The sequence below is a fragment of the Dermatophagoides farinae genome, chromosome 1, assembly GCF_024713945.1.
Source record: "Dermatophagoides farinae isolate YC_2012a chromosome 1, ASM2471394v1, whole genome shotgun sequence".
Taxonomy (NCBI): domain Eukaryota; kingdom Metazoa; phylum Arthropoda; class Arachnida; order Sarcoptiformes; family Pyroglyphidae; genus Dermatophagoides; species Dermatophagoides farinae.
Window position 1 is genome coordinate 6,664,526 of NC_134677.1, and position 25,050 is coordinate 6,689,575.

At 30.5% G+C, this 25,050-nt stretch overlaps 5 protein-coding genes across 7 annotated transcripts; 4 read left to right on the forward strand and 1 right to left on the reverse strand.

The window, feature by feature from the left end:
• Positions 1-61: 61 nt before the first annotated feature.
• LOC124491421 (alpha-2-macroglobulin receptor-associated protein) lies at positions 62-1,364 on the forward strand. The gene is made up of 2 exons (XM_047054055.2): positions 62-300; positions 357-1,364. Exons 1-2 carry the CDS (start codon positions 139-141, stop codon positions 1,233-1,235), a joined length of 1,041 nt encoding a protein of 346 aa, XP_046910011.2. The 5' UTR covers positions 62-138; the 3' UTR covers positions 1,236-1,364.
• A 237-nt stretch (positions 1,365-1,601) lies between these two features.
• Positions 1,602-4,469, forward strand: MAN1 (LEM domain-containing inner nuclear membrane protein MAN1). The gene is made up of 2 exons (XM_047056145.2): positions 1,602-2,213; positions 2,280-4,469. Exons 1-2 carry the CDS (start codon positions 1,779-1,781, stop codon positions 4,302-4,304), a joined length of 2,460 nt encoding a protein of 819 aa, XP_046912101.1. The 5' UTR covers positions 1,602-1,778; the 3' UTR covers positions 4,305-4,469.
• Positions 4,470-5,175: 706 nt separating this feature from the next.
• LOC124491362 (uncharacterized) lies at positions 5,176-15,784 on the forward strand. 3 transcript variants are annotated; one of them, XM_075728686.1, is made up of 3 exons: positions 5,498-5,883; positions 6,357-7,025; positions 10,024-15,784. In XM_075728686.1, the coding sequence occupies exon 3, from the start codon at positions 10,141-10,143 to the stop codon at positions 14,359-14,361; it is 4,221 nt and encodes a 1,406-aa protein (XP_075584801.1). In that variant the 5' UTR covers positions 5,498-5,883; positions 6,357-7,025; positions 10,024-10,140; the 3' UTR covers positions 14,362-15,784. The 3 variants fall into 3 exon arrangements, with proteins under 3 accessions (XP_075584799.1, XP_075584801.1, XP_075584802.1); XM_075728684.1 differs by having other exon boundaries at positions 5,176-7,025; XM_075728687.1 differs by lacking the exons at positions 5,498-5,883; positions 6,357-7,025 and adding an exon at positions 9,646-9,958.
• Positions 15,785-15,931: 147 nt separating this feature from the next.
• Positions 15,932-18,228, forward strand: LOC124491792 (uncharacterized). Its single transcript, XM_047054490.2, has 6 exons — positions 15,932-16,448; positions 16,502-16,756; positions 16,810-16,884; positions 16,954-17,096; positions 17,159-17,327; positions 17,388-18,228. The coding sequence occupies exons 1-6, from the start codon at positions 16,382-16,384 to the stop codon at positions 18,038-18,040; spliced, it is 1,362 nt and encodes a 453-aa protein (XP_046910446.2). The 5' UTR covers positions 15,932-16,381; the 3' UTR covers positions 18,041-18,228.
• Positions 18,008-21,120, reverse strand: IntS11 (integrator complex subunit 11). The gene is made up of 6 exons (XM_075728691.1): positions 20,836-21,120; positions 20,172-20,371; positions 20,013-20,110; positions 19,768-19,953; positions 18,280-19,716; positions 18,008-18,210 (listed from the first exon to the last, which is right to left on the reverse strand). The coding sequence occupies exons 2-6, from the start codon at positions 20,197-20,199 to the stop codon at positions 18,139-18,141; spliced, it is 1,821 nt and encodes a 606-aa protein (XP_075584806.1). The 5' UTR covers positions 20,200-20,371; positions 20,836-21,120; the 3' UTR covers positions 18,008-18,138.
• Between the last annotated feature and the right edge of the window lie 3,930 nt (positions 21,121-25,050).

Here is a 25,050-nt window from a genome sequence, read left to right on the forward strand (position 1 = left end):
ATAATTTTTTCACATTCCAATTTATTGTTTCCCTCTCAAATAGTTCGTGTCAATCAATCCATACAATTTTGGCTTGTTGAAGCTGCAACACATGATTAGATTTTGTTGATAACATTCGATTAATTTAACAAAAAAAAAATGAATTATTTACAAGCAAAATTCATCATAATTTTATCTTGTTCTATGACCATTATGGCTATGAATAATAAATATTCTAAAGAAGCTAATAATGATGGTTATAGATCAGATAAACCATTTCGAATGCAAAAATTGAATATTCTTTGGAATCAAGCTAATCAAGTAAGTTTTAACAAATAATAATGATTTTAAATTTATTATAATTTAAAATTTTTTAGAAACTTGAAACGATAGAATTATCAAAACTTATGGATGATCTGAAACATCAGGATATATCGGAAATAGAATTGAAAAAAATAAAAGCAGAAAATCGAGATCCAGATGGAATAAAGGAGGCCGAAGTTCGACGTCAATTGCGAATGATTTTGAACAAATATGGTCTGGAAACCGATTCCATGTCGATAAATGACACTACTACATCATCTACTGTAGAAAATAAACAAGTGTTTTCAGATAAAAAACTCGAAGATCTTTGGAAAAAAGTTCACAAATTGGATCTGAATGAACAAGAATTGACAATTCTGAAAGAAGAATTGAAAAGTTTTGAAAATCAATTACATGAATATCATCGACTAATCGACCAGAATCTTGAAAAACGAGAAAATCATTTATACCATGACGATGTCCTCGATAATCATATTGATCCAATGAATCCAATTGCCAGGCAATCTCAAAATGAAGAAATGAATGAAAAAATTCAGCAAAAACATTTAGAACTCAAAGAGGAATATAAACGTATTAGCAACATGGTTTATGATAAAGATATCAAATTCAAAGGAGAATTTGATGAAATACAAGCTGCCAAATTATGGCAATTGGCTCTTAAATCCGAATTCAATACAAATGAATTAACTGAATTGAAAGAAAAATTGTTACATTTTCAAAATCGAATCAAAAAATTAAACTATTTTTCCGGTCAACTACAAACGCGCAATCTTAAAAAACAAAACAAAAATGTCGATGAAAGGGATGAAAATTCTTCCGAAAAAAATCTAGACAAACATATCGAAAATCGAGTGAAAGAATTGGATGGTCATGTTAAAAAATTGCATCAACAACTGGAGGAAACAATTCTGAATAAACATTCCGAATTATAATCATCAGAAATCTAAAATCAAAGTCATTGAATGTGTTGATTAATGTGTTAATTAATATTTTTTTTCTATGTATTTCTTATTGGTAAAATTTTTTTTTCAAAAATAAAATATATTCGAACCATTTCGCAATTATATCAATATGAAAATTAATCCAGTCACCGGCTAAAATGAAAATATATTATTTGTACTGACATTTTTGGACATTACAAATCTTTTGAAAACTCAGCATCAGTCACAATACATAACTAAATGGATTCTTTTTTCATTCAAACAATGCTTCTACTACATTTATTGTGTATCATGTTTTAATTCTACTACTTTTAACTGAAAAGTATAAATATAGGTAAAGATTATAATTGTGACTGTAATGGGTAACAAAAAAGCCTCTTGTTTATTCGTTGCTTTTCAACAATGACCAATAAGCATTGTGATTGTGCTTTTTGATGGTTAGTGGAAGTACATTTTTCTTTTGTCAACACCTTTCACCAAATTCGTTTTTTGCTGATTTTTTATTTTCATCGATTAAAATCATCGTGTCCAGTAATGGCCAACGAACTACCACCATCAATTGATATGAATATATCCGACGAAGAGATTCGCCGTCGGCTTATCAATGATCACAATGTTCAATGTGGTCCGGTAACAACACAAACCCGACGTATTCTTTTGAAAATGCTTATAAAATTAGAGAATGAGAGGTCCACCAATAATTCGAATGAAACAAATGGTACATTCAATAATGGTTCAATGAACGATGATCAACATGAATATTCGGGCATCATGAATGGTGACAATCATCGTAATGATCATGTTCGAGATGTTTCAAATATTCGCGATGAAGACATTTCTTCAGTTGAAACCATTCGACCGACTATGGAAATTAGAAGATCGACAACACGAAAACAATCTCCTCAACCTAATTCACCACGACGACAAATAATCAGTGACGAAGAGATTGAAGCCATCGAAACATTCAAGGTAATGATTACATCATTCATTGGTGAGACCCTAATTAAAAGTTAATTTTTTATTTCTATTCAATAGGAAGTACAGAAAACTTTAAAACAGCCATCCTTAAATAAGAAATCTACAAAAAGTTTTGGAATTTCACACTCTACAAATTCTAGCCTAAATGACCTCTCCTCTGAAAGTTCGGATGACAATGATGATACAAATGAAATGGTCAAGCCTACTCTAAATACTCCGAATTCATATAAAATTTCTGGTATCACAATGCCTAGAGTAACAGAGAATCAAACCTATCGACCGATTTCAAGTTTAAGTCGAGCACCAATTCGTCGTTCAACCGTCACAACCAAATCAACCTTATTCGACATTCATAAAAGTAATACATCATTGTTAAACTATAGCGACAGCGAATCTGATACAGAACAATCATACAAAAAAGATAAGATATGTCAAGTGTTGTTGAATCATCGTCCAGGATTGGGACGTGCCCGACATACTGCAAACAAACGTTCATTCACATGGGTATTCACATCATTGTTCCAGAACATGAAACGTAAATTGTGGCCATCTCAAAAAAAAGACGTTACGGCGAATTTTTCAACATCATCTAATTACATCTCTTGGGCTTTATTGATGTTTGTTATCATCTTTTTTGTTGTTATTTTCTCCATTTATTTCTACTCAAAATTCACCCACACTTCAAGATATAATTTGGATTTGACCGATTATGCATTCATCGAAGACAAAAGTAAATTATTGGCGCCTATTTGTAATCAAAACGATGACGATCCTAAAGTAAATTGCCTATCGTATGAAAGTGATAAAAAGCCCGCATTAAATATAATCAAAGAAATCAAAAGCTTTATTGACAAACATGTTTATGAGTCTTATTGTGAATCATCATCAAACAAAAGAGTCCTGCCAGAAATAACCAGTTTCACATTCAAGAAAAGTGATTTTGAAAAAGATATACAAACAAAGATTGACTCGTTGTCTTCATCGATTCCACGTGATGAAAGTCAGCGTCAAATGAATGCAAAAGAGTTGTTCACGTATGATATGTCCAATGCATTCAAATTGATCAAACTTAATACGGCATGGAACATCCAAGTTGACGATCATTTCCCGTTCGAACTAAAATTGATGCCAAATTATAATGTAAATTTGCCAATTCAATGTTCATTAAAATTTTTCTGGAACTCGAACTTTTGGATCATAATTTCAACATTGGCTACTAGTTTATTTGGCGCCATATTTCTTCTCTATTATCGTTATAGCAAAAATCTTGAACTTCAAGAACAAGAACTCGTGTACGATTTGATTGAAAAATCTGTAGAACTATTGCAATCACCAGACGAGCCACAATCAATGCCTGTGTTACATATCCGTGACACGTTATTATCGCCAGCTGAAAAGAAAAGCTCTAAATATAAACGAGTTTGGGATAAAGTTGTAAAGCAAATTGAAAATTCGGATTCTCGCGTCAAAGTTGTGTTCAAGGAAATCGATGGTGAAGAATTCAAAGCGTGGAAATGGATTGCGACAACCAATAGTCCGTATGTTACTGATAGTGAAAATGACGGCGACTTTCCGGCTCCTGCTTCTTCACAAACACAGAAAATTGGTGGCGTTGAATGGCAAGGACAAGCGTTTGCTTTCTCCAACAATAAAGCTAATCAATCGTCGAATAATGAATCCATGGAACTATCACATTTTCCCGATATTAATCGAAACAAAAATTTTCAGGCATTGACCCGTTTTTTGAAGATTAGAAACATTTTCGAAAAAGAAGCTCAATACGTCGATTCGAATTGGAGCAAAAAAGTTAAGAATACCATATTGGAAAAAACGGCTACTACTTCTGAAAATGGTCAACATGATATTGTTCACATTGAAATCGATGATAGTACCAATGAAGGTTTGGTATTTCTTAAATGTGGCTCAATGATTGGAGCTACAAATGCTTTCCATGCATTACATGGATGGTGGTGCGAAAAGAAATTGGTCAGTGTAAAATTCCTTAAAGAAGATCGATACTATCAACGATTTCCTCATGCCCGATATATGGATACGCCATTACAAATCACATCAATTGAATGAATATACGACCACGATAAAGGATTTTGACGATTAAACATCAGGTGTAATAATCCACATAAATTCTCCTTTTTATTATACCCATCATCAGTTGGCTTAGCTGTTTCTTCTTGAACACAATCATTATATTCACTTTAATCTTAATAAATATTTTTGAAAATGTGTAAATGTATTTGGTATGTTTGATGCAAATGAGTATTAATTTGGATTTCATTTTAAGTCTATTACATAACCACAAGGAAGAATGATAAAGCGCAAGCGTGTATTGAGTGCATGACCGAAGAAATTCTCAATCGACAGATCGAGAATAAAGATACGACAAATTCATCGTAGGAGGATTGAGATCGATGTTCTTGGTTTTTTTGTGTGTGTGTGTGTGTGTTCGGAAATTATAAATTGATGTAATGCACATTCAATATTATATGCTATTACCAATGATGACGGCATTTATTGGTAGTTGTTATGGCTTCAGTGATTCATGCGCACCTCACGACCTGATGCTTATACGAACATTGGATTGCTACAATTTGCCGAAAGATGCAGACATCATCATCGATTCTGTGATGTAGGCAATTTTGTTCGTCGACCATTATCATCTCAACCAGTCGACGAAGCTAAACCAAACCAGATTAGATAGACGATGATGGAGATAGCGACCTTTACATTAATATACAAATATATAAATGCACATATAAATACAACCCGGACCGAGGAACTTGCTTGTCTCTATACACTAATACTAGAAATATATATAAATACGAACACACACACATGCCATCAATGGTGTGTGTGTGTGTGTGCATATGTCGAAGTATTTTCTGCTTCCACCATCTTCATTCATCATCGAAGTAGAAGTGGTATTCGCACGATATTCATTGACGAATATTATATGTGGTGGTGTGTGTGTTCCAAAAAAAAAAAAAAAAAAATCAACCAAAAAATATCGTTCGGCCACTAACCGCCATAAAGATATGAGTGTTTGGTATGTTGCTTATACACCGATGTTGCCGAAGATTCTTTACGTGTGTGTGTGTGTGTGTGTGTTTGTATGTCTCCAAAAATATCAGACGAAAGCTAGAAATGGTTTCTCTTTCTCACTATGAACTTTTTTTTTTTGGCTCGGGCTCTGAGCTCCAAGTATGTGTGTATTTTTTTTGTTGTTGTTGTTACTGCTGTTGTCATTATGAAGAAATATACAAGAATTCATTCACAAAGATGTTGATGATGTTGATTGTATTGTTATTTGTTGGCCTATTCAGCCAACAATTCAATGATAAGAGATCATAGATGAACAAGAAAAAAAAACACCGAAAAAGAGAGAAACTCGAAAAATTTTGAAGCCAAGTCTTTAACCACCTTTACCATCATCATCATCCGTTTTTACTCTTTTTTTTCATTTCGTTCTTATTTTCTCGTGTGTGTGTGTATAATGCACGTTTGGATTGATTGTGTTTAGATTTTTTTTTTTGCATCTCGCCCATTCTTTTGTTCAATAAAGTGTAATGTCAAATTCAATGTTTTTTAAATGTGAATCGATCATCATCATTTTGAAGATTCATGTCTTCCTCTATATGACCCCCTTGTGAGAATTTTGTTTTTCTCTGCATTAATCAGTCTTGTTTGGTTTATTGAATAAATGAATGAATGAATGGATGGCTGAATGTTCTTGTTCTCTCATGTTGATCAAAGCAAAAAAAAATAATTCAATTTTCCCGGCTCGTTTATTCATTCACATTTATACAATTTGTTTATTTATTTGTGTGTTTGATGATTTGATATCGAAATTCAATTCATTCATTGATGAACAATCTATCAATCAATCAATCAATCAAACAAACAAACAAACGATCGTTTATTATCACCAACATAAATATCACATCATTCCAAATATTATTCTATTATTCTATTCTTGATTTTATAAATATTTGGCTATTTGTTTCATAAATTTTTCTTATATTTGAAATATATAATGTTTGTTATTACAACAACAATATCATTTAATCAACATCAATATTATATATTCCAAAATCGTTAAATCCACCCATCATTGGTTAGAATCATCAAATTATTAAATTCTTCTTCGTTATCATCATCTTCTTTATTTCTTATCATCATTGTCATTGTGTTTACTAATAATAATAATAATACATCACTATATTCATTTACGTGATTAGAAAACTCAATTCGAACACATCGATTCTATCCATTATTTGTTGAATTCTATATCGTCTTTGCCATTATTATTATCATTATCATTATTATCGTTGTTGTTGTTTTATTGTTGGACAATTGTTTGTTTTTTTTTGCTTTGTTTTTTCCAATTGGCCAATCTAATGTTATGACCACTACGAAAAAAAAATGATGATTATTCTTATAAATTTATTCACAAATTTCTCCCGATAATATAATATAATATTCCATTCTCAAAAGTGTTTTTCGAACCACCAAAGCAATATTTCTTTTCAAATACTTTTATTTCGACATCGATTCTACTTCCTTTTCTGGTTTTCATCATCATCAAAAAAAAAAAAAAAGAAAACGCCAACACTCAATATTCCCACCACCATCACCCCTCCATTATCCCATTGTCCCAAAATACGATAAAAATTTCTTGCCATTCTTAAATTCTGTGTTATATTATAATAGCAAACGAAAAAAAAGAATAATTTTTTTTTTACATCATTCCAAGTGTCTTCCAAATTCTATTTTCATTCAAATCATCAGGTAAGTTATTGTTTTTTTTTTCATTGAACAAAAAAAAACTCACTCAAATAACAATACAGACAAAGCTCTCGTCTTATCTATTTCAATGTGATAAATTCGTATCTATTATAACTTCCGATCAAGAAAAAAAAGAGCTTTCTTCGAAGCAAAAAAAAAAAAATAAATTGTGAAAAAGGTTTCTTTGTATACAATGACATTATGATCGTAAATACAAAGTACAAATCAAGAATGTATATACACATGAAACATGATCATGTTAGCAGCGTGTAAATAAAACCACAAAATGAAAAGAAAGAAAGAAAAAAAAATTTTTTTTTTTATTTTTTCTTGTCGGCGAATAATAATAATAACAATAAAAGCCATTTGATCAAAATTTCTTTTGTCGTCATTTTTTGAACGCATGAAAAAAAAAACATCAAACAAAACCATTGTTTTTTTTCCATTTGACTGACGGATATGCCGATGTATGATGTATCCAAAAAAAATAGACAAATGAGACAGATTTTTTTTATATATAAAAAAAATAACAATTTCTATGATGATCATGAAATTCAATAATCGAAACAGAATTGCGTGATCAGTTAAATGAGAGAAAAAAAAACACAAAATGTTGTTTTTTCCATTATCCATTATCATCATTATTATATATCTCGCAAATATATTCAGGCTGTCCATGATGTGGTTGTTTTTTTTTGTTGAATTATTTTTTTTCAATTCTCTATTTAGCATGTTAAATTTGTTCATCATTCCAGAAATGTGTTTTCTGCGTTGCAATGTCAGTGTTTTGGTTTGTTTTTTTTTTAAATATTACTATTACTGCCGTTAGTTGTTGTTGTCTGTGTAATTATTTTTCGTGCGAATCATATATTCATTCATTCATTAAGTCCGCATCATCATCATCAATGGTTATTTTTTTAGCTTAATCATAATGATGATAATAATGATTACGATATGAATGAACAAAACAAAATAATACGAATCAATTGGCAAAAAGTTGTGTTCGTACACCTTTATAATGGGGCGGAATTGAATGAATGAATGAAAAAAACGAGAAACACCTGCCGCCTCAAACAGACAAAAAAAATCGTAACCCGTTTATTTTCACATTTAAATTCAACGAAAAAAAAAATCAGACTAAAACATATGACGATAAAAGAGATTCGAAAGAAAGAAAAAAATTTACTCACTTTTTTTATTCGCCATATTTTCAAATATTTTTTTTCTGGCTGGATTTTTGGCACCAATTTAAAATTATTATTATTTCCTTTTCTTTCTCATCTTAGTCAATTTATTCAGAAATGAGAAATGTTGTCATTTTCAAATCTCTCCAACAAACACGGTCATGTGCCGTTAAATTCTCTTTACATTTCATTTCATTCAGTATTGAATTCAATACAATTCAATCATTCAAACTTCATTCAGGTGATGTTTCTGAAAAAGAAAGAAAAAAATTTTTTTTTTGTTGCACAATACACATATATAACATATCATTTTCTAAATGATAAAATTCGAGACTGGAAAAAAAATCTATCACGCCACCACAATAGATATATTAAAATAAATAAATAACTGAAATAGATAATGTGAATGAATGAAATACTGACTGTCCACCTTGAATGACATTAATCAATGTGGTTTCGCCATGCATGTATGGACACATTTGTCATCTGAATAATGAACAACAAAATTATTATTAAACAGATGTCGTATTTTGTCAAAAAGAAAAAAAAATTTTTAGATTTTTTTTCCCTTTTTACTATTATATTTATATATGATGATTAAAGTAGAAAAGTGTTTATTTGTAAATGTTTATTACAATACTAATTTGATGTCTACCGGTTTCCGGTGGTCATTGTATAAATGAAACAAAATATGACCGGAAACTTTTGTTTTATTTGTTTCTATTCGAATGAATGCATTCCATTTGTTCATTCATTCATTCATTCGATCACCTTTTTCTTAAATATAAATGTTATTACAATTTTCAATTTACCTCTAGTTATATTTTGATCATCATTAGTCAATCATTCCTTTTCTTTCATTTTTGATCCAATTTTTCCATTTATACCGTGAAAAACAAAAATGACAACAACAAAAATGCGAATCTTAATGAAAAAAGATTCAACAAAGTAGATCATCATCAATCTGTTTATTACACATTCAAACTGTGAAAATGATTATCATCATATAGAAACAAACGATTCATTCAACTTGTTGATCGTTCTCTTTTCATTTTGTTTCAATATTCAATATATAGTGTGTCAGAAAAGTATTAGAGGTTATATAATATTTTCTTTTTCTTTCGAAAATATTACCTCGACTATAGGACTATTGATTAGTTTTTTTTCCATTACATTATTACCGTTACCAAAAAAAAAATTGATAGCATAGCAATTTTACATATAAAAATAACCTTTGCCGGCAAATACACTGTAAATTTTTTTTTCGTTTTTTTTTCTAAATTTTCTAAATGAGTACATTTGCATGTGCGCTCACTTTTTTTTCAATCGATGCTTCGATATTCAAGACAATAGAATCGATTAAATAGTTTGAAAAGTTTTTTTTTCTCTTATGTGCTAAATTTCAATTTTTTCAGTGTTCATCATTTTCAATCATTCAATGTACTTTCATTTACCATTCTGAATTCCATGATAATTTATAAATTAGAACGAAGAAAGAGTGATCACACACACACACAAAAATTAAAAAAAAAAGAAGAGTCAGCCTATGATCCGATCGGACATCATTTGAAAAATGTGGGACAACCAATTTACAATTTTCAAAAAAGAGAAAGCGTGAAATTTGATTTCATATCATCGTCCGAAAATAGTTCAATTTAGATATCCGTCTGATGATCATCATTAGAAATTACCTGTCATCATTATCGAAATTATATCACATGCTTTGTAGGGCTTTCGTTTGTTGGTGTGCGTGTGAGTGATTGAGTGATGCAGTTTTCAATAGTAATTAAATATTTTCTTTTTCTGTTTGATTTCAGGTTTTTTTCCGACGAAAATTTTCCCTTGGTCATGACATCGTAGTTGGCCTAAAATAATATATGTCAAAAGTTGTGTGAATATAATTCCAGGAATGAATTGATCATCATCAGAAAACGATGACTGATCATCCATGTCATAGCAACAATTTGACATCATCTTCAACAACATCTTTGACAACAACAAATCAATGTGAAAATAATGAAACGAATGGCCAACAACGTTGTTGCCAATCAAAAAATAATAATTGTAACGATAATGAATTGACCATTATTGAAATCAATTCAAAACAGCAAACTACAAAAATGTCTTGCTCACAGAAAAATAGTGAAAATAGTGATGATCAAAGTGATCATTCGGTTACGACAACGACATCATCATCAACGAGCTCATCTACCAAAAATACAACATTATCAACTTCGGGTATCGATGTCAAAAGTGATTTAAGTGATGGTAAAAGATCACTCAAATCACTTCTAAAAAAGAAAATTGATCCAACACAAGATTTTATCAAATCACATAATAAACGAGTGAAATTTAGCGAAACGATGCAGGTGTTTTGCTATGAAATGCCAGATAATCAAATGCCACAGATTATAGCACTAAAACCAGATGTGAATTTAATGGAATTTCAATCGTTTATGTATGATCCTCCAGCTGAATATCAAGATTTGCTGACATTCGAACCACCGCCCGATTATAGGGATTTCATTGCCAATTCATTAAACGTATTTCGTAATGAAGTCACTTTTGATTTTATTGACGACGATGATGATAGTGAAAATGATTCCAAAGACAGCATTAGAAATTCGGAAATTTATTCTGGGAATAAATTGAATAATCATGCATTTGATCAGAATCAAAATTCTAAATGGCAATCGATGATATTGAATAATAATCTTGATAGTTTAGAAGAAGAACAAATTATTGGTGTACTAAAAGAGGATGATATTCTTCAAGCTATCGGCAGTCAAGTAACATTACCCGAATCTCAATCTAATAATGGTTCGCGGCCAACAAATGGCAATGATGAAGAAAATGAATTCGATACAGTCAATAATTATGAAGAAAATCTCAGTTCGGCAGATTTTCCTGTTCATCATCTCAATTCATATTTTCTTGATTCAGCAGGCAATATTAATGAAGATGATGATGAAGTTTGTTGCGTTGATTCTAGTCCCAATGGATCTCTACAGGATCTTGCCAGTGATTCGAGTATTACCTCACAAGATACTATAATTTTGATTAATCAAAACAAAACTTTTCATCTTGAATCAGTCAAACAAACACCACCGAACGATAACTCCATTACAAATAATGAAAACATTTATGAAAATTTACAGCCTTGTCACAGAGAGATCAGCGTAATCACCCAGATGGTCAACTGTGGTGCTTCACCGTTATCTTCTACTGTTACAACAAATAACAACAGTTCATCATCTGGTTCAGATTCTCAAGATTCGGTAAAAAATCAAAATAACAGCAAAAATAATAATTTAATCAATGAAGCATTATATGAAAACACGGGCGAATTGCTTTCGAACAAAATAAATGGCAATTCATTGGTTGCAAATCAAGTAAAGAATTTCGAAAATCGTTTAAGTACATCAAGTTCAGAAGATAGTAAAAACAGTGATAATGAATTTTCCAATAGTACAAGTAACAACAATAACAATAATAATAATAATAATGATAATGATAATCAAACCATAAATGCAACGCCTTCGACAACAACAGAAAATAGACAACAGAATTTCAAACAAAATATTTTGTTCTACGAAAAAATAATGGAACAACAGCAACAACAAAATCTTCCAAACTATAATAACAAAAACCAAACATTTAATCAAAATGAAGTTGCCAATTCTGTTACAGTAAACATGCAAGTCAATGCACCACCAATGACAGCCGGCAACAAATTTATTGGTATTACTAATGGCGGTGGTCCGATTCTGCAGCAACAGCATGCCGTTATATCATCAAACAATTTGATGCCTCTGCCCTGTTATGCCATATTAGAAACGAATCGAACATCATCATCATCATCGTTGTCGAGCGCATCATCATCATCGTCATCATTGGTGCCACCAACGGTTTCATGTCCTACAGCTCAACAAAATTCTCAAACATTACCATTGTTGATATCCACTTCGGCCAACATTCAACAGATCAAATCACAAACATCGCCCAACTCAAATTCTCCAGTTTCTTCGTCATCATCATCATCCACAACCAATTTAATGAATCACGAACAGTTTGGAACTGTTTCAAAAAATTCCAATTCGCCAAATCCATCATCAACAACAGTCCAGCAGATTCATATTTCGATTCCAGATAACAATAAAAGTTCTAATAGTGTTAATTTTTCTCCAAACGAATCTAATGTAAACATGAACGCTACTTATTCGAACATATCCGGTCACCCTGTTGATCATGCCAACAATGTTTCTCCACGTATGGCCACCGGCCAGCAGCATATTTGCATTGTCAACAATCCAGGAACAACAACATTACGACCGGGTCAAGTCATCTATCGTTATCCATATGCAGTGATCCAACCAGGAATGAACGGAGTGAGCACTATTCGTCCTGTTCAATATATTGTTCAAGCTGCTCCAACATCTGCAAATACTGCGAATGGAGGAACCAATAGCACAGCATCGATCATTTATAATCCAAAGTTGTTAGTCAGTAATCAATTAGGCAGTTATACGATCTCATCGGTACAGCCACCACCGCCGTCATCATCGAATGTTTCTGGTTCCTCACCATCCGGTTCATCCACAACATCATCATCATCATCCGCATCATCAATGGTAACAAATTCATCATCTCTATCTAACAACAATACCAACCAAACAATCAACGTCATACCAAAACCAACAACAGCAACTATCATACAGCAAGCTCAAATAGTCGTACCGAATTCATCTATAGATGCTACACAACCCAATACCGTACCTGTTCGTCGTATAATTGTACCACAAGGTGCGACTTTATTGGCACCACGAATCATGCAACTACATCATCCTCAACATAAACAACCTCCAGTTCCACCATACCATTGTTATGTACAACAAAAACATCCAACAGTGATGGCCTACGCGGCACCACCAAACGTACAAATTCGTCAAACGATACGTGCACATCATTTTGCTAGTGGTGATAATATTCAACAAAATCATCATACTCAATTCCCTGATCCAAGTGAGATTCGTCGTCGTGATGGCCTTTATGCTTATCCACAAGTATTGATCAGAAAAGATGATACACGTTCAAATCAAAACAAAATAAATGAAAATTGTGATCAATCAGCCGAAGAAAAAGATGAATTAGAGGCGTTTGTTCAGCAAGAACATCAACGCACTGAAAGGATAAAGAAACGATATTCGTTCACTGAAGATGATGATCCAACATTTGGATTTGCTCGACGTCCATCAGTTAGAGGAATACGACCAAAATTTGGCCAATCTAATGAAATCATTAAACAACTTAATGTAAAAACACAATCCGGATTGAATACGACGTCAAACAATGCAACCATTCGTCAAGTGACTAATCATCCGATCTATGTAGAGAAACCAGCAACGATAGCATCTTGCTCTACACTACCAAAAAATCTACAACAACATCCTCAATTCATGCAAATCAATCATGCAAATAATCCATCACAGCATCCGCATATGATTTCTATTGTAAAGAAAATCGACGATATGCATGTCACACCAAACAATAACAAGAATATTCTAAATGCGCAACAAGCAAACATTGCACAAATACAAGTTAAATCACAGACACTTCCTCGACAACTGTCTCAAGCACAAAAGATTGCCATACACACTGGTGGTGCACCGGAAATTGGTGGCCCAACAGCCACACAGCATGAAATTGTACGAATAATTGATGCAAGCATGTTAAATGGTCCTGCTGTAGCATTTTCTCGTGATCAATTAAAACTTCATCTGCAAAAAACGATGGAAAGACAGCAGCAGCAGCAGCAACAACAACAACAACAACAACAACATCAACAACAAACAAATTCTTTGCATCAGCCTAAATTGATCGCTCAACATGTTCAGATTGCTTCGCGTGCTCAATCGACACAACAGAATCATGATGAATCAAAACGTGTGCCTCAACAACAACAACAACATCAGCAAGCAGCATTTTCACCAAATCATCCTATTACTAACAATCATAACAACCAGAGTACAATAAATGCTAATGAATCGATGTTGTCCACTAAAAAACAACATCTCGATTCTAGCAAAACAAACCTAGTCAATTCATCGGAGAATAAATCCAATACTGATGTAGTTTATTATTCTTTGAATGTTTAAACAAATTTTTTGCCATAAATAAATATAAATATAATGAGTATAAAATAATTGAATATGATTTTCAAAATAAGCTCGAAATGTATGGCGAATGGTTGTGTGTTTGATGTGCTTTTCAGTATTGGTCATTCATTCTCTTTTTTTTCTAAAAAACAAAAATTGTGATTTATTTTTTCTGCTGTCAGTTTTAATATGATCGCCCACCATTATCTCTCTTTCTCTCTCTCTCTCACAACAAACACACCTTTTCTTCTCATCACAAAAAAAAAAATAAAATGCAAATCTAAGTCTCTAACTTTTTTTCAGAATCTTAGAATCTCTTTGATATAAAATATCTTTGATATTTTTTTGCTCTCGTTTCTTTCTTTTTGTCTGCAAAAAAAAATTATTAATATAATTGATAATGATAATGTTTCATCTAAATGACGATGATTAGTGTTTTCTTTTTTTTTCACCAGAATTTTGTTTTGTTTTCATTCATTTGTTGTCGTTGAGTTTTTTTTTCTTTCTCTTCTATCGCTACAATTGTACTCTATATTCACATCGATTAGTTAGGACAAATTAATTACACACATCCATTCAAACTTACATACAATGATGATGATGATGATTCCTATATAGTTATAATCAATCGATGTAAAACTCATTGTTCATCACGTGATAAAATTGTTAATGATTATTATTATGAATTTCTTTTTCATTCGTATCTTTTTCGATAATGACAAAACATACACACACACACACACATCCATTATATGCATACATACTCGAAATGTATTGGCTGTAGTTTATTATATAAAGTTTAAGTTTTATTGAGAAAACAAATAATTTCATTTCAACATGCCGGAATATTTCAAATTTTCGGATTGACATTTGTCAATCGGAACAAACAAACAAAAAAGACATTTTCTCTTTTATCATCATGAAACTAAACCCCCCGCAAAGATACACAAACAAACACACACACACATTGTGATGATCGATCCAACACGTTATCGCTGTTGTTGCCAAAAAAAAAAAAAAATTTGATCGAATGTTCGAATGAACACAAAAAAAAAGTTTTTTTTTGTTGCAATTCAATTCTCATTGTTGAACATTTGATGTTTTTTCTTTTTCCTGTTTTGTACATAATGATGATGATGATGATGATAATAATGATAATAATGATAATAAAGGTGTCAACCTAAATGATGATCTGAGTTTTTTTTTTCTAATTTATGATTGTTCTCGTTGTTATTGCTGTTGCCGTTGTTGTTGTTGTTGTTGTTGGTCATGATAGAATGAAAACAAACAAATAAACAGACACACCCATTGAAAAAATTTTTTTTTCATAAAATAAAATGAATCAAATTAGTTTGTATCAATATTTCAAATTAATTTAATTTTAATAATAATCAATTAATAAAATTGAATTTTTTTTCATTCAATCCATTTCAATCGAATCGAGTGTATTCATTCATTAGAAAAAATTTCTAACCAATAATTTTATTAGCGCAACGCCCGTGTTATAAATAAATTCTTGTTTCCATAGTATTCATTTCGATTGACAAAAAAAAAAAAACAAAACAAAACAATGAATCTCCGAAAATCCAAAAAAAAAAAAACGTGCACAGGTGTGCACTATGTGTGAATTATAATAAAGTCCGATTTTGTTTACATTTAGGTTTAACCATCTATAGATGATTCATAGTTGAATTTTGGTTCCGTCGAACGTATTTACTCTATTGATGGTGTGGCTGTGTTACTCAAGTCATTCATCCGAATTCATCCATAAAAACTGGTTGATAATGATGACAATAGAGCACCCAATGCCAACGTTATCTTTTCAGGATTCATATTTATTTATTATGATAATCACCTGTCGGTTAAACAATTGTCATGAATGTGACATGTTGAACAACGAGCATTTCATCGCAATCATCAAAAAGCATCCTACAATCGCATGGATTTATTCATTGTGTTCGAATATAAATAAAATTTTATTTTGATCATCATTTTTTTTGGCCATTTTTAAACAATAAATATGCTTTATTATTATATTTCTCTGTTGAAGTTTTTAATTATTTTTTCATTCTACACCTATTCGTATGGTAAGCTATAATAAAATTTTTCAACTAATGATACCTTATTACAATCAATTTAGAGTCAAACTGTACAGGAAATTGTGTGGAAAATTTTCGCCGTAAATGGCCAAAATTGGATTTTGAATTTTACTATGATCAACCGAATCATTCTTTTTCCGAAAATGGCTCTTTTATCGATTTTCCATATTCAGTATTTAATCAATTTCCATCAGAATCAACACTAACTACACCTAGCATCATTCAAACTATACCAAATTTAACAACAATTTTACCTTCATCGGTGACTACTTCAAATATAATCCATAATCGAACAGGTGAAAAATTTTTACTTTTATTACTTCTATAACTTAACGGATTTCTTTTATAGAATCAGCTAATTGTACGAAAGATGAAAATAATTCGATAAATATTACGGAAGCGGAACCTTATCTTATTAAAACAAGTAAATTGAATAATTTTTTTACCATAAACTGTATAATAATAATAAAAAAAAATTCAAATTATAAATTAGGCTTGCATTATCTGGATAAATCATCATCATTGAATATAACCAAAGAAAATTTAACCAAACATTTTCAAAATAAATTGATAAAAGTCTATGAATACGGATTACAGAAACAAGACAATTTTGAACAGGATTTTCTTGAGCTTAATGTATGTATAATTGCATATCCATTGAAATCTTTTAATAAATTATTTTGCCCGTAAAAAAAAAGATTCAACATATAATAATCGATGAAAAAAAGGAAACAATCGAAATTATTTATAATCTAAGAAAGAATGGAACTTTGATGTCATACGAAGACGTCAACAATTTGATGACGTTAATACCGGCCGATCTCATTCATAATTTAACAGGGTTTCCTGTTATAACTAAAGTCGAAGGTAAAATTGTATCATCACCATTTTCACATTGTTTAATCTTTATTTTAATTTTTTTTTCAGCCTACAATGTGAAGAATACATCTGAAGCAAATACAGCTCAAATCAATTGGATTAATTTGACATCCATGTTGATTATTCTTGGCTTATTATTACTACTACTGTTTTGTACATTTTGTCTTTATTTTTGTATGTGTAGAAAAGATCGTGAAGATTGGATTGAAAACATTAATCAAGAGATTAGCAGATCATTGCCTGCCAATAGTTCATCAGTACAAAGATTAAATGAACACATTAATTGGAATAGTGTTGCATCAAGCACTGATGATCTTGCAGCATCATTTTCTGGTACAGAAATCAAAAAAATCGATAAAAGCAGCCAATATGATTATTCGACATTACAGTCAGCAACCAAGACTTGGCAAACTTTTCCCAAACGTATATCATCATCATCATCAGTATCAAATAACGTTAAACAGCAATTCATACCGGTCCATTATAATAGCAATGTAACTGGTCGCCATAATTCTGATTATGATCGAATCAGTTATATTCATAGCCGTGAAACAATCCAAGAGACGCACAAACATCCAAATATTTTGGAAATAAAACTAAGCGAAGAAACGCAATCAATTGTTAAAGAAATTCGTAAAGAATTAAATCGATATAATCAAAGAAAAATCTTGAATGATGACAGCTCAACAAGTGAAGCATAATGATTTTATTATAATGATTAAAACATATTTTGACATGTAAAAGTCAAATTTTTATCAACTTGTGTTCAATATAATGATGATGAAAAAGAATCAATGAATCACTTGGTACTGTAAAAACATCGATTTAATCCTTGTATGTAATTCAAAAGAAAACTTCCCAATGCTTCGTCCTGTATTATAATGAAAAAGAATTAAAATTAATATAATTATTATACTTTTAATGAGAAAAAAAACCATACCTCTTCTGGCCATTTAATGATGATGTCTTTATTACTTTGATTGTATTCGTTTGGTTGAACTTGAATTAAAACTTGAGAAATTAGTACTTCAGTTTCGTTAGGTTTGTTTATCACATGTTGATCACTAAGTTTGCTTTTCAATTTTTCATAGATAACCTGTGTTATTTCTTCAGTTGATAGCAAATCGGATTGTTCTTTTTCCAACTTAATATAAGTTTTAAATGTTATATTAAATGGTTTAATTCCATATTGTTCGAATTCATCTTTACTACATAAGAGAGTAGAATTATTGCTATCAATTTTTAATGTTCCATGCATTAATTTCTGTCTTTTCGGATCAGAAATTCCAGAAGTAATTGTTCGTTTTAGAAAGTTAACATCTACATCAACAGCCTGTGAGATCGGAATATCAATATTTATTGTTTCACCATTCGCTGGATAGTAGCAATCAATATGGAATTCATTTTTGATCTTTCCATGTAAGAAGGCCATTTTAGAAGCTTCACCATGAACCAGTACGACATTTTTTGGTTCACATTGATTGATCAATGTCATTATACCTTTTGCATCGGCATGAGCACTGAATGACATATAACGAACCTGTAATTTAACGTCGACAAATTGTTTGTTTTCAAATTCAATTTTTTTGGCGCCATTCAACAAACGATAACCAACAGTGCCAGCTACACAATAACCAGGCATTATGACCATGTTATTTGGATCAGGAGCCCATTTTCGAAACAATTGCAAAGACAGGCCAGCATGTAACATTCCAGGCGTAGCAAATACAACCATCGGTTCTTTATTATCTGCATATGCCCTATCGAATGGTTTGATATGTCGAAATTCAAACATATTACGTTTAACAAAAGTTTTCTTAATCTTTTGATTAGTCCAAGGAATAAAAAGCTTGTAATAATTTGTTGCTTTTTCAGTAAGACCAACTGCGAAATATATTGGTGTCTTAAGATTCATTCGGTCCCAATAAGTTTCCAATAGAATACACAATTCTTGAGCTCGTCCAAGAGCAAATACAGGAATTAAAACTTTGCCACCACGTTCGATGCATTCATGAACTTTCATCAAAAAATCTCTTTCACGACATCTTTTGGAATCACGAATAGTGGTTGCATAAGTGCTTTCTGTTATAAGGACATCTGGTCGACATTTATCAATCCAAGCACTACCTAAATGACGATCAGGGGTCATGTTATAATCTCCAGTATAGACTAAGGAATGCTGTCCAGATTTTATATGAAACATTGCAGCTCCTAAAACATGGCCAGCATAATATGCTTTAATTTCCAATTCATCATTTACTTTGACAGTTTCATGAAGATTCACAGGAATAACTTTTCGCATGCAATCTTTAATCATTTGTGATGTGAAGAAATTTGTTTCTCCTTTCCGTTCAACCGTGATTTTACGGAAATCTTCCTAAAATTTAAAAAATTAGAGCTTATAAATTGTATAAGTTTGATAACTGACCAATAAAATTGGACAAATAGCTTTTGTTGGATGAGTCATATAGATTGGTCCTTTATATCCAACCATTTCTGTCATGTATGGTAAAGCACCACAATGATCCAAGTGAAAATGTGAAATTATAACACAATCAAGATAAGAATCCAAACTTTCTTCATTACTGACATAGGAAAAATCGGGAAATCGTCGCTATTCAAAAAAAACAACGATAATTACAAAATTTTTCAAAGGAATTTTTCGTAAAAAACCTGATCATTGTATCCCATGTGCATTCCACAGTCCAACATGACTCTTTGAGAACCGATTGTGACCAAAATACAACTTCTTCCAACATCTTGACCAGCACCTGGATGGGAAATAATATCGTTTAGAATCGAATTAATTAGATTTATAAATCATCAACATACCCAATGGCGTGATCTTTATGTCTGACATTATTGGGTTTTCAAATTCCAAGCTCAATTCATGTCCAAAAAATATATAAACAATAATAATTCAGATTCTATGACCGGCAAAATGTTTGGCTTTGTTTTGATATTTCGGTATCGATTGTATCGCGATAGCGTATAAAAATGAGCCTTGTTCACATTCCAAATTCGAATATTAACTGAAGAAAAGACATTAGCGCGATGTATGAATAGATTCTATCGGATAGTTAATGAACGATGGAATGAAAATATGGCCTCAAGTGTTTAATATTCTGTTTTTTTTTTTGCTTGAAAAAGATAAGCAATTTCATATTCGATACGATTTTCGAACATATGAGGCTAATGATCATATATTGTTGAAATGTTTATTATTTATAAAATTAACCATCATAATAATATTGTTCGAAGAAAATGACGATAAAATGTGTTAGCACCATATCAAGGTGTAATAAAAAAAAGCTATATCGGCTTTTTTAGAAATCATGGATCTATTTGCACTATTTGGAATACTGAATCATTGTTCCACATCATTCACAAACACACACCTACAACGATGACAATCGTAATGTATTCTCTTTTTTTTATTGTTTTAATGGTAATGGCATGATTTGCCCATTTATTAACTTATCTCAATATACATTACCATTCCATTTATGTTTGATGTTTTTCTTCAATACACATTCAATATAATCAAAATTTATTGAAGAAACAAAGAAAAAAAATTCCAGAGTGGCAAAAATTTTGTTATTTTTTTTCATTCATGTTATTTTCGTTTCATCAATACGATTCGTTTGCAAACAAAACAAAAAAAAAAATTCTGGCAACATTAGCCACACTAAATTGTGGCAAACTTTGATTTATATATGAAAATATATCTGAACAACAATGTATAAATGGAGTATCGATGTTCGTTTAAAGTTAAATGTAAATTTCATTTAATAATACATTGTCTTTGAATATGGATTAATTTCGATGACGTTGTATCAAGAACAAAAAAAAATCTAAAAGTTTTTTTTCTTTATTTTTCATTCTAGTTTTCGCTATATATAATAAATAAATCGAACGTTTTATGGAACGAATAAATTTGTAATAATCAATAATGTTTGATTGTGAATTATGATGATGATGATGATGATGATGATATCCACACAAATGGCGCCCAACAATTCATTCGAAAATTGCTTTTACCATCAATTCTATTTTTTTTTGTATTCAATGTTTTTTGTCATCATAATCATCATAATAATCATCATCAACAAAAAAAAAGTGAAAAAAAAATTTAATCTAACTGCTCTACACACATGCCAAACAATAATAATTTTTTTTTTTTTTTTTTGGTTGACGATATTTTCATTTTTCCAATATATTCACATTATTATATGCATTTGAATATATACAATCATCAATGGAAAAAGCTACTACGATTATTAATCGGTTTCAACAATTTTGATTCTTGAATAAAAAAAAAACGTTATTAAATTGAAATGTTGTCTCCGCCGTTTTCATGGATATTTTTTTTTTTATTCGTTCATTATTTATTCGTTTATTCAATTCTTGAAAATGTATATATATTATGTGAAAAATTGGAAAAATTTAATTTTATAAATTGATATTACATTGGGCGTAATTTTTATAAATAGCTCGAATAGAAACCTGAAAAATTTTTCGAAAAAGATAATATCACCGATAATGGTGATATTCAATTTCTAATAAATCTAATTTGTCATTCGCAAATAACCATCCCGTTGCCGTTTGTGTGCGTGTGTGTGTGTGTCTCTGCCAATCGATTGATCAATATTTTTTTTTTATAATTATAGTTCCTCTATGATCAATACATTAATGATTGATTTAATTATTCGAATCATTTATCCATTCGATCGATTAATTGTAATGATTTTATGATGATGATGATGATTTTATGATGATGATGATGATTTTATGATGATGATACCAATCAATAATACCCGTATGTTATGTCCATCAGCATTTTTTCATTCTAATTTTAACTTATAATGGCATCATTGCCAAAAAAAAAAACTGATCCAAAATAAAGTTTTTTTTTCTCTCTCGTTACCATACTATGTGTGGTCTGTTTATGTTATGATGGTGTAAGTGAAAGTGTGTGTTTTGTTCCAAGATGATAAATAATAAAACAGATTACCATATTATTCCTAAATGCATCTTTCATGCCTTTTCTCTTTTATTTTTTTTTTCTTTCTGGACGAAGGATTGACATAGACACACATACACACACACACCCATCGACATTCGACAAATGAAAGCAAAAGCATCATCATCATCATCATCACCAACAACAACAAATGTTTGGCCCAAAGTACATTAAAAAGATTTTATTTCAATTTAAGTGCATTTCGTCGTTGCTTTATTAGATAAATGTGTATTCTCGTCATCATCATCATTGCTTGGGTCGTCGTCGTCGTCGTCGTTGTCGAATGCTTTTCGCGTTTGATTTGTCTTTATTGATGCTTTTTTTTGCTCCCTATTCCATAGTATACTGATTATATAAAAAAAAATTCTAAATGTAATGCATTTCAAATATACATACATATATAGTATAAAAAGTATATTTGTATTAAAAAAAACTTGTATAATAAACTGATATCCAAATATTCACACATTACATGCATGCATATATAAGCAATGAACCTTTTTTTTCGGGACCTTTTTCTACTAATGGCCCTTGTGTTTGTTCAAGTTTTTTTTTCGTTGTTTTTTTAGCCCGGGTAAAATAGAATTGCAAATTGTAACCGGACATGTGTGTGTATTGATAAATTAACATTTAAACTAAAATCTATGCTAAATCTTATGACTTTGATTTGATTCACTTTTCTTGTATAATAAATAACTTATACTGTTATCTTATGCTTTCAATGACCATTATTATCACTTTGACAATTCAATGCTACTATATATTGGATATATGTTAATAATTGATTGGCTAATCACAAATTCGATTATTATTATCCCAATAATAATGATGTTAATGCTTCATATTACATCAAATGAGAAAAAAAAATGCCAAAACCAATCAAATTTGTTGTTATGGAAAAATTCGCAATAATAATAATAATAAATTGATTGTAATATTTTCACTATTGTCAAATAACATTGTTTTGTTGGTTGTTGATAAGTTTAAGGTGAACTTTTTTTTCCTTCTTTTTTTTGGAAATAGTGAAATGAAAATTTGATTTTAATTAAACTTGTGTTGATATATTCATACACTTGGTTCAAATGTATTGCTTCTACAACAAAAAAAAAATAGTGAATTCAAATCAAACACAGAATGAATGAATGAATGTGAAACCAAATTATCCCAAATGGATTAAACAAAACAAAAAAAAAATGGTCTAGTCAATAATGGGATCTCATGTATTTTTCTTTTCCATTTATTTATTCATACAAATAGATTGAGGAGTTGAATGTCAGTGATGACGAATAATGACAACGACAAAAAAGGTTATAACGGATCGACCGATAGAACACACACACACTCAGACATCCATAATAATAATAGCTAGGACTCATATATCAGTATATGGGCCTCAGTTAATTATAGTAATGCATTTTGTGGCCAGTTATAGCTTTTGATAAATACAATACAATATTGTATAATACAATGGCTGTATGGCAACGACCAACATACAAAAAAAACACACACACATGGTAATAATTTGTTTAAGATGTTATATAACAACGGGACAAACGAAATAGTGACTGTGAATACAGACAACAACAATAACAACAACAACAACAAGCCTATTTAGCTTGATTAGGGACAATAACTAAAATTACAAATTGCTTCGTTATCAAATTGACTCGTATTCGGTTTGGATTCTGTTCTGTATTCAATTCAACCGATGATGATTATAATGATGATGATGATGATGATGGCGATGATGACTACTAAAAGAATAATTCAAATTAAACTTTGTATTAATATAGAAGGGAATTTTTCTCTTCTTCTTCTAGTACATAGAATCATCAATCGAGTTTAATTTGTAAATTGACATTTTTTTTCCATTTGTATTGCCCTTTTTTGAATTGTTTTATTTAGGAAATGGATTTTTTTTTTGTTTGTTTGAGATTTATTCTACATCGGGGCCATTTTCATCATAACTGGTATAATAATAATAATTATTAGGATGTTTTTCTGAAGTGATATCGAGAAAGAAGCTCAATTACTCAATGATAATCATAATAATTAATTTGGTTGTATCAAGCTTTTAGTTCAAATAATTTTTTGGAATTTTTTTTTGTTCTGTCCATTCGTTAGTTGATATAATATATGTCAAAGTTTCATTGAGGAAAAAGAAAAAAAAATCCTACGGATCGTTAGTGTTGGCCAGAAACCAGAAGAATAAAAAATCCAAAAAAATAATATGAACAAATGAGCTTGTTAAGGGTCAATATAATAACGATAATAATAACAACAACAACAACAACAATTGAATGCAGATCTGTTGAAAAAAAGAAAAAAAATTTGTAGAATCGGATACAACAACGCATCAACTATATGCACAATAATGTGGAGGGCAATAATAAAAAAAAAATATGGATTGTTAATATGATGGTTTCAATTCATATGATATATATCCAAAAGAAAAAATGTTTTATTATTATATGTAGTGTTTGCTATTATATAATACAATATATAGTAGTATAGATTCTGTTCATCAATTTTTTTTCGATTGTTTGGATATATTTACCACTGGAAGGCAAATCAATATCATTGGATTCAAAAAAAAAAATTGATTGGTCGATTTGATATATTCATATTCAATGTGTGTGTGTGTGTGTGTGTGTGTATGTGTAGATATTTGGTTCCGCATACGTCAAG